The sequence below is a fragment of the Pelophylax lessonae genome (assembly GCF_965119305.1).
Source record: "Pelophylax lessonae genome assembly, chromosome: 13".
NCBI lineage: Eukaryota > Metazoa > Chordata > Amphibia > Anura > Ranidae > Pelophylax > Pelophylax lessonae.
The window spans coordinates 132,677,470-132,693,488 of NC_138780.1; the positions used below are offsets into that span (position 1 = coordinate 132,677,470).

At 39.2% G+C, this 16,019-nt stretch overlaps 1 protein-coding gene across 2 annotated transcripts in view; it reads right to left on the bottom strand.

Annotated features, from left to right (window-relative positions):
- Positions 1-2,736: 2,736 nt before the first annotated feature.
- UBR1 (ubiquitin protein ligase E3 component n-recognin 1) overlaps positions 2,737-16,019 on the bottom strand; it is a 234,394-nt gene continuing 221,111 nt past the window's right edge. For both annotated transcript variants that reach the window (XM_082275496.1, XM_082275495.1), the window contains 6 exons: positions 15,864-15,920; positions 15,699-15,776; positions 14,422-14,592; positions 11,491-11,592; positions 3,091-3,252; positions 2,737-2,906 (listed from right to left, as the gene is read on the bottom strand). In XM_082275496.1, coding sequence (XP_082131622.1) covers positions 3,111-3,252; positions 11,491-11,592; positions 14,422-14,592; positions 15,699-15,776; positions 15,864-15,920 — 550 coding nt within the window. In that variant the 3' untranslated portion in view covers positions 2,737-2,906; positions 3,091-3,110. The remainder of the gene's footprint in view (positions 2,907-3,090; positions 3,253-11,490; positions 11,593-14,421; positions 14,593-15,698; positions 15,777-15,863; positions 15,921-16,019) is intronic.

A 16,019-nucleotide genomic window follows, 5' to 3' on the forward strand; every position in this document is an offset into this window, starting at 1 on the left:
ATAAGATAGCCCTGCCAAATTCCTAGCATTCTAATACAGGGCTGTGGAAGAGAGTGGAAGCAGTTCTGTTACTTCTGCTCTCAAAGTGTCATTTATTAGAGTGAGGAAAGGGATATCTAGTGTAGTTAGGGTGCTATTTTCCACTTTAGTTAGATGCAAAAATCTAGTTTCGGTAGGGAAAGTGTTAAGTGCCAGGGTGACCGTAGTGTAGTTTAGGGTGAACTGACTGACTGCTATGGCAGGGTGACCAAACCCTTCCATGTCAGGGTGACCGCTATAGAGAAAAGATCGTTTGTATTAGAACACTTTTAGAACAGGGATATGGCTCCGCTATTTTCATACCTTGCCGGTTTTGTAGCAAGCGGTTTTTTTTGGGCATTTTTTGGGGGTTATTGGAGGCAGGCATAACATCAGAATTTCTGTGTAGGGGTATATATACACACACACTTATATGTATATATCCACACATATATAGGTGTGAAAGTAGCAGAACACTATGCTTGCGCTAAGGAAATAATTAACACCCATATGGCTTCTCTGCTATCACACCTATATAGGTGTATAAATACATATAAGTGTGTGTGTATATATACCCCTATACAGAAGTTCAGATGTTTTGCTTGCCTCCAAAGACCCCAAAAAAATGCCCAAAAAAAACATCTGAGTAACTTAAAAAAAAAAATGTATGCATGTAGTTGTTCTAGGCCAAGGAGCATTGTTTGTCATACATAGGATCAAATGAGCTGGTATAATCAGCTAGACTGCTTTAAATTCTAGTCATTGGGGGGGGGGGGGGGGGAGGGTGGTGTATATTCGTAAAGGTTAATCTGGCTAAGTTATGACAGGAGAACTGGGGATTCTGGAGGCTTCTGATTGTTGTATTATCTTACACATAATCTGGCGGGCCTTTCATCTTTTGTTGGATCCAATAAACGTCAACTCCAACCAAGTTGCTGTGGAGATTTGTTTGAATTGGAGGAATTTGCATTTTGTCAGCACTCTTCTGCTCATAGCTCTCTCTGCTCGAGGCCTCCATCAAGATGGCCACCTCCACCTAGACAGTGCAGAACAAGGCACTGTGAAGCTAATTTACTAAAACTGGAGTGTGTAAAATCCGGTGCAGCTGTGCCCGGTAGTCAATCAGCTTCTAATTTCAGCTTGTTCAAATTAGCTTTGACAAAAAAACCTGGAAGCTGCTTCTTTGCAGAGCTGCACCAGATTTTGCACCCTCCAGTTTTAGTAAATCAACCCCTGTAAGTCAGTAATGACGAAAGATCACCTGCAGGTAATCCACAGGTAACAAGTTTTGCCCCTGCGTGCTTTTTTTTTGGAGGGGCACAGATTTTGGAGTTCAATGTTACTTCAAAGAGCAAGTTCAGCTAAAAAAATAAGCAGTCACAAGCAGGTGTGTCCCCCATATAAGACATAATAGATTATGTTAAATCTAAAAACAGGGGAATAATGTTTGGTGCTTTAATCCTAAATATGACAGTGATTTTAATCCTGTATATTGGTATAACTTTGACAAATACTCAGAAGAATGTAGCCTATATATACTTTGCAAAAATTTCAAGCCTTTGAATATACATACACAAGACACAAAATGAAAGGGGTTATGTTTTAATTACAAAACGTGTGCAAATTTGCTATTACATGTGAATTACACATAAAGGATAACATACAAGAAACTCTCTTTCAACATTTTGCATAACCATTTGTGTTCACACACTGAACTAGATAGAATATTCTGCTCACATCAATGAAAATATGCATCTGTCAAAGAATTTTATATCCTATATCCTCCACCTAAGAATGCCGGTACACAGTCCTGGAAGTTATAGGTTAATATCTGAAGCCAAATAAAATAAAGTAAATCAGATGTGGCTCAATATAAAGAGGTTCTCCATGAATTTGTATTCAACTCACCCCGGTTAGGGCCGGCTCTTCAAATCTCTACAGCCCTTATTAAAAGGGATACAGTTAATATTTTAATTTAGCCTCTCATTTAGTATACATATTGTTCATAGAAGAAAAAAAAAAAGTTCCAGATTTTAAAATGTTTGGTATAGCGATACATACTTGAAGAAATGTAGAAGAAAAAATATATTACATTTATCCACATACCATTAATTTTCTTTATTGAACAAAATTCTTCAAAGCTAAAAAGTATAGGACATCCTTCTGTTCACTTTGTTTTCAATTTTACCCATCACCCTGGTATGCTGGAATATATTGTACCAAGGTGAGAAGTAGAATTTAATTGTTCGCAAAATTGCGGTAAAATATTTAACAGACGAATAGACAAATTAAAATTTTTTTTTTTTTTAAAATACTAACAATAACACTGAACAGCTTTATAGGCATCAGTGCTTGCACACATGATGACAATGGGACTAGTGTATTTAACTTGTGTTTTAAAAGTCCTCCATCAGGACCAGGGTTCATACAAGTGGGAGGGGCCAGTGATATGTAATGTTGACGTGCCAAGGTGAAGCAAGTTGCGAGTGATTGGCAGCCATTCGCAATGAACATAGCGTACTCTGATATGATTCACTATGGAGTCAAATAATTTCATGGAAAACCTCTTTAGAATGTATTTTTGCAAATGTAAAAAAAAAAAAAACAACCCCCCCCCCCCCCCCTCGAAAAAACAGAGAAATCCACAATGAACATTAAATAGGCAATTTTTGCTATACTTATAATGCTGACCTGATACAAGTGAAAACAAACGTGGTGTTAGGATGCAGCATCTATTTTTCCTTTTTTTTTTTTTAAATGGACATATCTATTTTATGAGTGACATTATCCACTTATGTGTCAGCTTGAGAATATCCTGGTAAAAAATATCTATCGACCTACAGTGCAGTCATTAGGGTGCCAGGGTAGGTATAGTTTAAAGCTTGTCCCTAGAGAGAGAAGAAACAACCATTACAATGTGTACAGACGAAAAAATGAAGCGTACTGCATGTTTCTGTATAATTTCCTAAATCACCTGGCAGAACTATTCTACACAGCACATGCAAGTCTCATCTTCATAGCTGCGCAGGTGTCTTGAGAATCTAAAAGACAGGAATCTCAGGACATTCTTACCTTGTCTACCCTTCTGATATCTAAAGCAGGCTCCAGTTGAAGCCAAAAAACATCTGGCTTATTTCTAAGCTGCGAGCAATTTCCTCAATTATACAGTGTTGCTGCCACATGAGATGCAGCTTACGATATCGTTCGTGGGAGAGCCGCAAAGGATTTCCTCGTCTGGAGGTGTAATCATCAAGAGATGGGAAAAAAAAAAAAAAGGCAAGATAAAAAAGGTATTAAAATAATTTCAATTCCCTGTAAAATGTACAGATCACGTAAATCAATACTGCAGGAGCAAACTTGCAACATCTATCTAGAGTCAATGATCGTATATCTTTCTTACAGTGATGAAATTCAGACAGAAATCTGTTCCATTCTCTAAGAAATTGGGAGGAATTCAATAAAACTGCTGCACCACTTGCCCAGTGCTAATACCTCTTGTTAATGTATTGTACAAAATTTATGAAGCATCTGCAAAATGTTTGGTTTTGGGAGCGACTTGTGTACCAAATTCCAGTAGTTCTAAAATGCTTTTAAATAAATGGTGCGCTGGTCATATAAAACAATTGATGAGTAAAAACTCCTTAATTAGTTAGTGCAAGGAAAATAACATGAAAAACTAGTGGGACGTGAAATCCTCTAGTGACGTTCCTTGACATCCTCAAATAAAGTTCCCTGTCATGCAACCCTGAGGAAGTCACGTGACAAGTGGCGTGACACGTCGGGCAGGGCCTGTATTGGCACTTCTGGTGTCTCCAACACCCAGAAAGCAGTGAGGAAGCAAATTGCCGACACCTTTTATAATATGTGCCTTGTACAAGAAACTTTATAGTGAGTGTTTTAGTGGATCTTAATTAAAGCTACTCTTCGAGTACATATTGCGCTATGAGCCTATCTCTTTTATAAGCTTGAGTAAACCTGTGAAGGGGAGTCTATCTGGGCGAGCCCCTTAAAGGGGACAATATGCTTGAAGGTTAACTAACCAGAGAATAAGCAGAACTGCAAGTTTAACATAAAGGCGAATATTGACCTTTAGCAACTCATCTCAGAAGGTGAGAGAGCACTGGACCCAGAGGTGATTGGTGATAGAAGGTTAATCTTTGGATGTTCACCGCAGCAAATGTGGACTTTTTTGTTCTGAACATGAGACTATTGTTGATAATTGAATTTCTGTCTTAGCACGGTTTAATTACACCAGAGAGGGATATTTTTATTAGTTTTTTCACATCCCACTAGTTTTACCTGTTAATATTTTACTAGCGCTAACTAATTAAGGGGTTTTTATGCATCAATTGTTTTACGTTCAATAAATCTTTATTGAGTATTTTGACAAAGGAAACAAACAAAAGGAAAACCATACAATGAATGCATCTATGATACTTATAGAACATAAAATACAAACAAAATAAAGAAAAGAAAACAGAACTGGGCTGGAGCATGGCCTTATCTTGATAATTCCAAATGACCACACCAGGGGGCCTCTGCCCGCATTTAGAATTTTAAGTGTCCATATTTTTAAAATTAACCACTTTACCACTAGAGGATTTTGCTGTCTTACGCCTGGGCCACTTTTTGCGATTCGGCGCTTTGCAAATTTAACTGACAATTGCGCCGTCGTGAGAAGCTATACCCAAACGAAATTTACGTCCATTTTTTCCCACAAACAGAGCTTTCTTTTGGTGGTATTTGCTCACCTGTGCGATTTTTACTTTTTGCGCTATAAACAAAAAAAGAGCGTAAATTTTGAAAAAACAACAATATTTTTCACATTTTTTTTATATGAAATTCCCCCCAAAAAAATGTAAAAATCAAAATTTTTTTAAATTTTTGGCCAATTTGTTTTCTGCTACCTATGTTTGGTAAAAAAATTCACAATAAGCGTATTTTGATTAGCTTGCGCAAAATTTATTGCGTTTACTAACAAAGGGAAAGATTTCTGTCATTTTTGGTGTTTTTTTTTTAACGCGTAATGGCGGCGATCTGCGATTTTTTTTGCGGGACTGCGACATTGCGGCGGACAGATCGGACCCTTGACTGACATCTTTGACACTTTTGGGGGTACCAGTGACATTACTGCAGTAATCAGTGCTATATATATGCACTGTTACTGTAAAAATGACACTGGCAGGGAAGGGGTTAATTTTATTGGAGAGGGAGAGGTTAATGTATGCCTGGTGGTTACTGACGTGTGGGGGGGGGAGGTGACTGTGTGACACAAGGACAGATCCAGGGTTCAGCTATGCTGAACCCTGCAATCTGACCCTGCCTGTCACTTGGGAGATCCGCCCGCTTGTGTTTACACAAGCAGGCGGATCTCCACACTAGATCCCCGACGATCGGGGAAGAGCAGAGGTGATCGCCGCTGCTGCTCCCCTGGCCCGACTCCCGCTGTGACTGAATACAGCGGGAGCGAGCCTCCGGCGGCGCGCGCCGCCGAGAAAGGGGAGTGTCTGACGACGTAGTACTACGTCGTCAGACGATAACGAGCCACTTTGCCGCAGTAGTACTACGGTACTCAGTGGTAAAGTGGTTAAGGGGGTAACCATACTCCAACTAACTCGGGGAACAAAAACATTTTGGAGTCAAAACCGAGATTGCCGACATTCATCGAAGTCTCTCTAGTCAAGTATAACAAATTATATGATTACACTATAGTGTATCTTTCTGAGTGTCATACCATGTTGCCCACGGCTTCCAACTTTCAGAAACCCTATTCCCAGATCCTAATGCCATAGCATTATATAGTTTCATATACGTATTGTAGGTGGATCTGTGCCCTCACTTCATTACTCATGGGAATCCTGGTAGATTTCCAATTTCTCAACAGTACAAGTCTTGCCGCCAGCAAGATGTTGATGACCAAATTTTTCAGAATGTATGGGACCTCATGTATTCCCAAGTTCAGCAAAGCCAAGCCAGGGGAAGGCTGAAGGTGTAGCCCACTTACCTCTGAAATGGTGTCGCATCTATTGTTTTATACAAATGGCGCACCATTTATTCAAAATTTTTTTTTTTGGAGCGATTAGGTACACTTGTGAGATGGTTGCAGCAGTTTGTTTATTATTTATTTTTGGACACTTTATTGGTGCATTTGCATAGCAGCGCATGTGTTTACAGTTATAATTTTAGTTCTAAAATGCACCACTTCTACATTGTGGCACACTGAAGGCGCCAAATTCAAAATACAGACAGTTTGTATCTTACTAAAGAGGAGATAATTAGGACCAACTCTCTTTTGGCGTGCTTACAGAAAAACTGGCGCAGCCAGATTTTGCAAAACTGTCGCACGCATTCTAAATGTTGCGCAGCATGAGCCAAAATCAAATACAAGTTCTAGACATGCACCACTTTTAGAACATGAGAGAGACTCACAAAATGTCTCTGCGCTACTCTTTATAAATTCCATGGATTGCATTTAAAGTGGTTCTAAAGTCTAAACAGTTTTTACCTTATTTGTTTACCTTAATCCAGGGAATGCATTGTTTCAGTACCTGTATCGACCCCTTATCCCTTCCTTGATCCAGCACTGTCTCTGTAGCGGCTCTCCTCAGTTTCAAAGACTTTGCTGTCAGTCTAATCCTGTAACCATGGAGCGGGACCAAACCATGCTGCCTGTGTCTAGGGACACAGGTTGCGCGGCATTGGATCAAGCCTGCAGGTGTGCCACAATAGGAAGCTTGGAAAGAACAGAGGGGATTGTGGGACTTTGAGTGAGCACAGCTAGATATATATGTATGTATAATTGTATATATGTCATGGATGACCAATGAGGTCCCAAATAGGGGACCCAAAATGGACTGACATTAAATATATAATTCATAATTAGTAACATGGTATGAATCTATATAAATGATACATCATATATATTATTATTATAGGTATAAATAAATACAGAAATAACATATTCAAACTCATTATTAATAAATAACAGGTTTATTGTGACAACAGATTCTCTGTAGGTACACAATCTTTTAATATACATAAATTACTAAGACCCAGAAAATGGGGACCTACAGAGGGCTGGCACATGGTTCAACATATTCAATTCAAGATTCGTAACATAAAATATAACATGTATCAATACCAATAATAGGTTGTGTAAAATTCACATAAACAATAAACATATTAATAACATATCCAGAATGATAAATCATAGGAGGCATATAAACTATGAGAATCTATTCTTTGTGGGTATATAATCTTTCAATATGGCGGGCTTGTATATGATGGCTGAGTAATTGTAGGCTCGACGCGTTTCATGGACCTCCGTCCACTCATCAGGAGCATGAGAATTTAATTGTATGTCTGGAAATATAGATTAGGATTGTATCAAAATGATGATAGTATGGATGAGAGGGAAGAAAAAATATCTATCAGAGTATACATGGAGTGCACACTACCTTGAGTAGTGTCATATCTCCGAAAATCCAATGCTAGAGAGGAGGCACAGGGCTGAGCCGAGAAATGCCTGATCCGGGGCTGAGGCATGGACAACATCCAATAGAATGGGGGTAAGCAGCAAGAAAATGGGAACCCCATGTGAGACAGAAAAATGAGATGGTAGATAGTTCGATACCAGTAAATTCTGAAAATATATAATATATTGGACTAAGTTTAGTTTTAATTCTTCTAATACAATAGAAATATAACTGGTATAATAAAAAGGGAGAGAAGAGAATATAGCCAGATATAGAAATATCTCTGTATGGTAGATAGAAGTTGATGAACCACCAAAGAAAGCACCGCCCGCATGGAGATACCAAGGAAAAGGGGTTTTTATTATACTAGTTATATTTCTATTGTATTAGAAGAATTAAAACTAAACTTAGTCCAATATATTATATATTTTCAGAATTTACTGGTATCGAACTATCTACCATCTCATTTTTCTGTCTCACATGGGGTTCCCATTTTCTTGCTGCTTACCCCCATTCTATTGGATGTTGTCCATGCCTCAGCCCCGGATCAGGCATTTCTCGGCTCAGCCCTGTGCCTCCTCTCTAGGATTGGATTTTCGGAGATATGACACTACTTAGGTAGTGTGCACTCCATGTATACTCTGATAGATATTTTTTCTTCCCTCTCATCTATACTATCATCATTTTGATACAATCCTAGGAGGTCCATGAAACGCGTCGAGCCTACAATTACTCAGCCATCATATACAAGCCCGCAATATTGAAAGATTATATACCCACAAAGAATAGATTCTCATAGTTTATATGCCTCATATGATTTATCATTCTGGATATGTTAATATGTTTATTGTTTATGTGAATTTTACACAACCTATTATTGGTATTGATACATGTTATATTTTATGTTACGAATCTTGAATTGAATATGTTGAACCATGTGCCAGCCCCCTGTAGGTCCCCATTTTCTGGGTCTTAGTAATTTATGTATATTAAAAGATTGTGTACCTACAGAGAATCTGTTGTCACAATAAACCTGTTATTTATAAATAATGAGTTTGAATATGTTATTTCTGTATTTATTTATACCTATAATAATTATATATATGATGTATCATTTATATAGATTCATACCATGTTACTAATTATGAATTATATATTTAATGTCAGTCCATTTTGGGTCCCCTATTTGGGACCTCATTGGTCATCCAGGACATATATACAATTATACATACATATATATCTAGCTGTGCTCACTCAAAGTCCCACAATCCCCTCTGTTCTTTCCATATTTCACAAAGGGATGGAGACAGCTAGATACTCTATGTGATGTGACAGACCTACTCTTCCTATTTGCCCTAGTTCACTTTGGGTGGTAGACACCCTTTTTTCTAGGTCTGCCACATCTACCGCTTTCTTTTAAGATGTATATGTAATTACCATTTTTCTTGTTAATAGTAATTTATTTACAACCCCTTAATATTACCTATTATACCCATTAGAGACATCCATCTCCTTCCCTAATGTTGAGTTTTTATTATTTATTACACTTTTTAGTTTTAATGCTATCATACAGTCCTATGGAGGCTTTTCAGACCAGGGTTTTGGTCCGGGTCCCTGCTCCGGGGCTGCGATGGTATTCAGCCGCCGCTCCCCTTTGCCTGTCTCTGTGTTCCACATCCAGGCTGGGGGCGGGGCTGTACTACTACCATCGGCGCCATGCTACAGTGGTCGGGTGGTGCGGCGTCCTTCCGACGCCGCTTCGCTATGACTACGTTCACCATCTGCATCGGAGGCGGTCCTCTCCGACCAACATCCGCTCCCTGACCGGATGCGGGCGGGTCTGTCTTCCGCCCATATATATCCGATGCCTACATGGCGTTGGCGTGGATTACATCCGAGGTTTGGAGAAACGCAGCCTGGTCACATCTTCAGCTTTTCATCTTCTTAGCCCACTTTGACGAATCCCTGCACATTTGTTTTTGGGGTAAATTGTCTTCATTACGTTATATCATTCCTCTCAATCACTGCATGTAGCTTTCTGTTTTAATATGATTCACCTGTTTTTCGGGACAAATATGGGTTTCACTAGTGTCCTATACTTCACCACGGCTCTGGCTTTCTATCCTCCCCCGAATCTCACTCATAATCTGGGATCACCTCTATAACAACTTTTTTTTTCATCATAATAATCTCTTCACTTTTCACACGTCCCCTCAATTGATATATTAATATCATCTGCTCACTTTCACGTTTGGCAACCCCTTTTCCTTGGTATCTCCATGCGGGCGGTGCTTTCTTTGGTGGTTCATCAACTTCTATCTACCATACAGAGATATTTCTATATCTGGCTATATTCGCTTCTCTCCCTTTTTATTATACCAGTTATATTTCTATTGTATTAGAAGAATTAAAACTAAACTTAGTCCAATATATTATATATTTTCAGAATTTACTGGTATCGAACTATCTACCATCTCATTTTTCTGTCTCACATGGGGTTCCCATTTTCTTGCTGCTTACCCCCATTCTATTGGATGTTGTCCATGCCTCAGCCCCGGATCAGGCATTTCTCGGCTCAGCCCTGTGCCTCCTCTCTAGCATTGGATTTTCGGAGATATGACACTACTCAAGGTAGTGTGCACTCCATGTATACTCTGATAGATATTTTTTCTTCCCTCTCATCCATACTATCATCATTTTGATACAATCCTAATCTATATTTCCAGACATACAATTAAATTCTCATGCTCCTGATGAGTGGACGGAGGTCCATGAAATGCGTCGAGCCTACAATTACTCAGCCATCATATACAAGCCCGCCATATTGAAAGATTATATACCCACAAAGAATAGATTCTCATAGTTTATATGCCTCATATGATTTATCATTCTGGATATGTTATTAATATGTTTATTGTTTATGTGAATTTTACACAACCTATTATTGGTATTGATACATGTTATATTTTATGTTACGAATCTTGAATTGAATATGTTGAACCATGTGCCAGCCCTCTGTAGGTCCCCATTTTCTGGGTCTTAGTAATTTATGTATATTAAAAGATTGTGTACCTACAGAGAATCTGTTGTCACAATAAACCTGTTATTTATAAATAATGAGTTTGAATATGTTATTTCTGTATTTATTTATACCTATAATAATTATATATATGATGTATCATTTATATAGATTCATACCATGTTACTAATTATGAATTATATATTTAATGTCAGTCCATTTTGGGTCCCCTATTTGGGACCTCATTGGTCATCTATGACATATATACAATTATACATACATATATATCTAGCTGTGCTCACTCAAAGTCCCACAATCCCCTCTGTTCTTTCCATATTTCACAAAGGGATGGAGACAGCTAGATACTCTATGTGATGTGACAGACCTACTCTCCCTATTTGCCCCACAATAGGAAGCTTTGGACCCCAAAAGAGGAGGAGCCACGAGCACCGGTGGGAGACCCCAGAAGAGGAGGACTTAAACAATGTCAGTCCTTACAAAAGGGTTAAAGGCGTAGGGGTTTGGCTTATAGCACTATATGTTATTGAGGACAAACTAAGGACAGATTTACTCTGACATTATTTAAAAAACAAAAACACCTTGCAGTCAGTCATGACAACCTCCCATGAGAAATCTCTAAAAGGGTAAAATATTTTTCCCCCTAAAAAATTTTTGGACATGCTGTGTGAATGGGAACATATAAAAAACAGTTTTCTCAAATTTGTCTGCCAAAGGTAAAATACGCTTTTGGTTTAAAGTGGTTGACAAGGCACAGATGTGGATTGCTACAAGACTGCCAATGACAATAGAATCATTTTCTTGACACATATATGTTGCACGATGGCTGTTCAGACACTTTTATAATGTTTAACAATAAAAAGAAAAAAATGTAATTGAAACAATCAAAATTTGGTAAAAAAGCAGGATATATATATATATATATATATATATATATATAAATAAATAAAAGCAGCTCACTTTAAACCGGGGTCCGTTTCTCCATATTCATCCAGATAGGGAGCAGCGTATATGCAGCCTCTGGTTTTCCCCTCAATAAGAACAACTCTACATTCTCTTATCCTAAAGAAACATAAAAGACATTGAATGATTAATGAAGGCAATATACTTCAGCAGCTGTGCTATTCTGTTACAGGCTTCATTTTGCCAAGGTTACAATTAATAAAATTCAAACTATATTGCCCTTAGCAGTTTCTCCCTTACTACATTTCAAGCAGCAAGAAAGCAAATTCCACTAGTGATTAAGTGATAATAATTAAAGGCCAATTTGTTATGTGTTAGAGTGTAAACATTTAGGGTGTCAAATGTTACATTACCTGCAACGTTCACCACCCCTTGATCCCTCTTTTCCCCATGACAGCGGGTGGGGGATCATCTCCCTACAGCTGCTGTCAATTTTCAAAATCGTTGCGACTCCGCTCCTCACAGCCACGTCATTCTTTCACAGAAACCACCATGGCAGACAGCTTTGTAGCTTTGCTGCAGGGGTGCGGATGAGCACCCTTATAGTTTATTCACTGTTCCTGCAGCACTGAAACTGACAGCCCATACAGAGGTATAGGCTCAGAGCTGTAGGAGGAGTCTGCAGGAGCCTGATATTGCATCTACAATCCATTAATCATGCAGGCTTCCGTGAATTTTTTTCCTGAAAAAAATATGTGCATTTATTTTTTCACAAAGGCGAACATAGCTTTTAGGCCCCTTTCACACTTCTGCTACTTGGGACTGCAAATGTCGCATGACAAGTCGTACTCCATGATTTCTTATACATCCATATCAGAGCGACTTAAAATATATTAATAGTAAAAAGGTCAGGTCTGAGCTTGTAGGCCCTTTACAAAATAATCTGGAGTGGGTGACTGGGGACAAAGAAGGCAAACTTAATAAATACTTTCTTCAGCTCTGTGTATACAAAAGGAGCATGGGGGAGCTCATGACCATAATGGGGATGGTATTGACACAGCCCCAAATGATCCACAATGGCTCAAACCTGATATGGTCCAGAAATATTTAGACAGAATAAAGGTGGATAAAGCACCTGGACCAGATGGCCTCCACCCATTGATCCTAAAAGAATTGAGCTCTGTAATTTCAAAGCCACTGTTTCTAATTTTTAGGGACTTTTTAAGGACTGGAATAGTACCACTAGATTGGAGTAGGGCCAATGTGATGCCTATATTCAAAAAGAGATCAAAGTCTTTACTAACTAACTATACAATTGTTTAACTTATATAGGCCGGGAAGATACTGGAGAGTTAAAAAAAAAAAATCATAGAGGAGTTTCTGCAGCCAATGACTGATGGAGCCGTTTGTTGGAGGCTGCCATAGCAGTTCCATTTTCCCTGGTGTTATGGGAAGCTGGGATGGGCTCCTTTCCCCCTTTTTGGCTCTTTTTTTGACCCAGACCTGGCTGCTGTGGACTTGGAATACCGTCTATTATATATTATAAATTGAGCTTTTCTTGGATGGCTGCCTTTACTTTTTGCGGTGTGGGCTCTCGGTTATTTTTATCTGAGGGATGGTGGCTATCCACGGGCACATCCTCACTTGATTTAAAGACTCTTAAGGCCCGTACACACGTAGCGATTGTCGGCCGTAAATATTCGGCCAACGTCCGATCGGCCGCTTGTCGGCTTGTTAGTATGATGCTTCCGACAACCGACTGCGACTTTTCGGCCGAACAGAATCTGTCGTGCAGGCTTTAAAATTTTTGTTGGCCAACACCAGAACGGCCGATTGTTCCTCAGTCAGTACAGAATTCGGCCGACAAACAACAGAGCAAGACTGGGCATGCTCAGAGAAGAAAAAACCCACGGAAGGTTAACCATCACATGACATCACTTCTGCAGTCGGCTGCTGTTGGCCGACAAAATTCGTGTGCAGTCTTTAGCACTTTTCAACCGACAGGACAGCACCGGACAAAAGACGGCCGATCGTTCGGCCGACAATCGCTACGTGTGTACGGGGCTTTACACACAATTGTGAATATATCCGTCCCGGCTGTGATCATGGCTTTATGAGGCAGATATTGGATCATACTTTTGATGAACCATACTTGGGAGTTTATTAAAACCAGATACGTGGATCTTGAAGCCTTAGATTCGGGCGAAATGCATTAATCCAGATCCATATGTACTTATCTACGCATTCTCCTATACGGGATGATTATACTTGTTATAAGGCTCTCAATATATTGAAACTATACATTTTTTTAAACATTTTGTTTACTATTAAATTGGATTATGATTTTATTTGTTATAAAAGTGTAGTATTTGCAATCGTTTTGTGATCTGTTAGGCACTTTAAAATCCCCTTTTTCCCACTATCTCATCTACTTGGAGAGAGGTGGGGACTCTTTGCTTAACTGACTTATCCAATTGGGGATAGTGCCCTGTCATTTAAGTACAGGGTCCCCCCCATACTTTTTTTTTTCCAACTATGTAAAGTAGTCCCTGCACTACTTGGTCCGACTTTAGGTCCATAGACCTCAAGACTACACAGGCATTAAGTCAAAGTCACGCGACTGTCAGTTCGCATAAGTGTGAAAGTGGCCTACAAGTCTTATCTATACCCAAAACTTTTTTTTTGCTTGGGATAAAGCCAGAGTAGGTTAGAACCCCGGTCAGTAATTTCAGAAATTCTGACTTTGGCAAAGTGTCATGAAAGAATTTCCTGTCTCTTCTGACCCAAGAAGTAGAAACGCCATTTGTGTGTTCACTTTTGTTATGAAAAAAAGTTAGCTTCAAAACAGATTTAATCTATTTCTTCTTACATTGCTGGTCAAAACATATCCCAGATGCTAAAACCTGACAGCTGTGAGATAATATACTGGAATGTCAGGTTACAGACCCATGAAAATCACAATACTTATTGGTAAGACTAAACCCTCACTTGAGGAAAATACAGATTCCAGCTCCGCAGTGTAGTGCATGTGTTGTACAAGCCCCAAGCTCCTCGCCATTTACCACCTCCTGACAGCAAGTGTTCTGAGAACAGAGGACAGTCCCGCACAGGAGGCACATCACTGGGTGCTTGCGTTCAGAATCCTGAGACTTCGGACACCTAAAATATGACAAACCCAACAAGTAAATGAATGTGCAAACATCTGTGACTGAGTCTCTAAATATTAAAAAGTGTATGTAAACTCTAACAAATTTCTTGCATTTATGGCCCGTTCTATACAATATTAAAAGCATTTTGTTATATCTGTTCGACAAGTAAAAATAAATAAATAGTTGTTCATCCAGCCAGAAGTTGTGCCCGCCGATAACATCCTCTGCAGACAGTTATCAGTTAGAACTGTTCACAGCTACCTCGGGTGACTACAAAACCCCTCCTCCTATGCTATGAAGAGGGGGAGGTGTTATATAGTTCTAACACTTCCTTGCTAGGTTAAAAATACTGCTTCTCCTGGATACAATATGGTTGTAAACCTATGAGAGGAAGTGTGTTCCTGACCGAATTACCAAGAGAATATGAAGAAAAAACTGTGAAAAAAACATGAATTCAGCCACAACAGCCTAGGAAAAGTAAGCTGCAATATATAACATTTTTGTTCCTGGATTCAGCTACACTTTTAGGGGGTAAAGGGGGGGGCTGCAATGTAAAAGGGGGTGCCATGGTGTAAAGGGGGGGACTGTGATATAAAGGGGGGGACTGAAGCCACTGATGTGAAGGAGGTGGAGCTGTGATATGAATGATCTGAATCCTCACACAAACAAGGGACTCCGACCTCTGCTGGAAGACACGCTTACTGACCGGACCTCCCAGAATTTTAATTCAATACCCCTGCTATAGAGGGATATGCTTTGTTCAGATTTCATATCTGAGGTTTACAACTACTTTAAAATTATTACTCAATCTGAGCAAAAACAGCATGATCAGGAGATTGTTATCCAAGGTCTGTAAGCCCCTTTACATCAACTTTGCAAATCGCTATTGTTTCATTCGGAATCAGCCTCCTGCTCTTGGGTTCCACTCTGCGGCTCTCTATTACCATAAACAAAATGGATGTTTATGGAGTGCTCTGTAGTCTGCAGATCCTGATTGGTGGCTAGTTACACAGGCATGAACTTCCGGGTCTATGGACAGCTTAATCCACATAGCTGTTGTCTCCTGGCTGGAAAAAAAAAAAAAAAAAAGCATTTTCTAAGCCCCTCATATCTGACCTGAAATGAGAGGCCTGGTTCAGCAAGATGCTGTAGTCTTCAGGCAGCTCCGTTAAAGTGTTGCGTTTCCTTGGATACCTATAAACCACAGGAAAAAAAAATAAGATTAATATACTATATATATATATCTATTACCCAAGGGTAATATATTAGGGGTAGTCTCACCTGAGTGCTGTTTTTTCGCCAGTAAGGACGCTCAAAACAGCTGGATCAGAGCACCACCTATAGAACAGACAGTGACAGTGATGAGAGATAGTGACACAGTGATGAGAGATAGTGACACAAGTGACAGCTGTACAAAGTTAATTATCCTAACTAAAT